This window comes from Lupinus angustifolius, chromosome LG09 (assembly GCF_001865875.1).
Source record: "Lupinus angustifolius cultivar Tanjil chromosome LG09, LupAngTanjil_v1.0, whole genome shotgun sequence".
Taxonomy (NCBI): domain Eukaryota; kingdom Viridiplantae; phylum Streptophyta; class Magnoliopsida; order Fabales; family Fabaceae; genus Lupinus; species Lupinus angustifolius.
Genome location: NC_032017.1, coordinates 923,764 through 924,823, shown reverse-complemented (window position 1 = coordinate 924,823; position 1,060 = coordinate 923,764). Strand labels below are relative to the sequence as shown.

Below are 1,060 nucleotides of genomic sequence, written 5' to 3'. Positions count from 1 at the left end.
AACACGCAAGAGCTTTCATTCTGAGAATGATAGGGGGGTTTCTTATGCCAGATACATCAGGTAACCGAGTTCACCTAATGTATCTGCCATTTCTTGATGACTTAACAGAGACATTCCAATACAGTTGGGGCTCAGCTGTATTGGCTTGTCTTTATCGAGGATTATGTCGTGCAGCAACAACAACTGATCAAAAAGAGATTGGAGGATGTCTACTACTCCTACAATCATGGGCATATGATCGCATTCAAAATCTTGCACCAAGACTGCGCGATCCAACAATACCTTATTTTCCATTAGTAAAAAGGTATATATTAACTAACATTTATATGTTATTTTATTGTGATTTTATTAACTACCAACACTCATTAATTTTATTAACTAAAAAAAATCACAACTAGGTGGTCACAACATTTAATTACCACCAACATCCCTGGACATGTTGTAAATATCATACGTGCAATGTTTGACCGTATGTGCGTTGATCAGGTATATTTACATTTCTTATTTTAGTATATATATACATTTGAATTTTTATTATATTTATTTTTTAAGTAACATTTTTTCCAGTTTCGGTGGATGCCATATTCCCAACTGCCTTACCTGCCAAACATCTCTGAGAAATGTCGGTCACGTGTCCCACTAATCTGTTTCGCAATTGTGGAATGGCACCCTACTGATCGGGTTATGAGGCAATTTGGTTTTGCTCAACCAATTCCACAAGATCTGTGAAAAACTTCATAAAATTGACTTACGTGGCAAAACTGATTGTAACTGGCCACATAAGCATCGCCGCTGGATTGAAATGTGGAATAATGGGGACAATTATGTCGTGGAGGGAAGACCAGCAAATACAATGCCTTTGAACCATTACGTATATGCAGTGGTATTTAAGAAGAACTAGAAGATATATATCTAGAGATGGAGCACACTCGGATGCACTCGTAAAAAAATTTATAAATTACACTTTCTTTGTAATTATATTATTTAATTCTAATTTTCTTTAATTTTTTCAGTACACTTTTGTGAAAAGAATTTGTGATCAGAGTCGTCCTCCAGCTTC

General features: G+C 35.6%; 1 protein-coding gene across 1 annotated transcript in view; it reads left to right on the top strand.

The window, feature by feature from the left end:
• LOC109356148 (serine/threonine-protein phosphatase 7 long form homolog) overlaps positions 1 to 729 on the top strand; it is a gene marked incomplete in the record, with an annotated part of 1,473 nt that extends 744 nt beyond the window's left edge. The window contains 3 exon segments of the mRNA XM_019599485.1: positions 60 to 304; positions 399 to 486; positions 568 to 729. Coding sequence (XP_019455030.1) covers positions 60 to 304; positions 399 to 486; positions 568 to 729 — 495 coding nt within the window.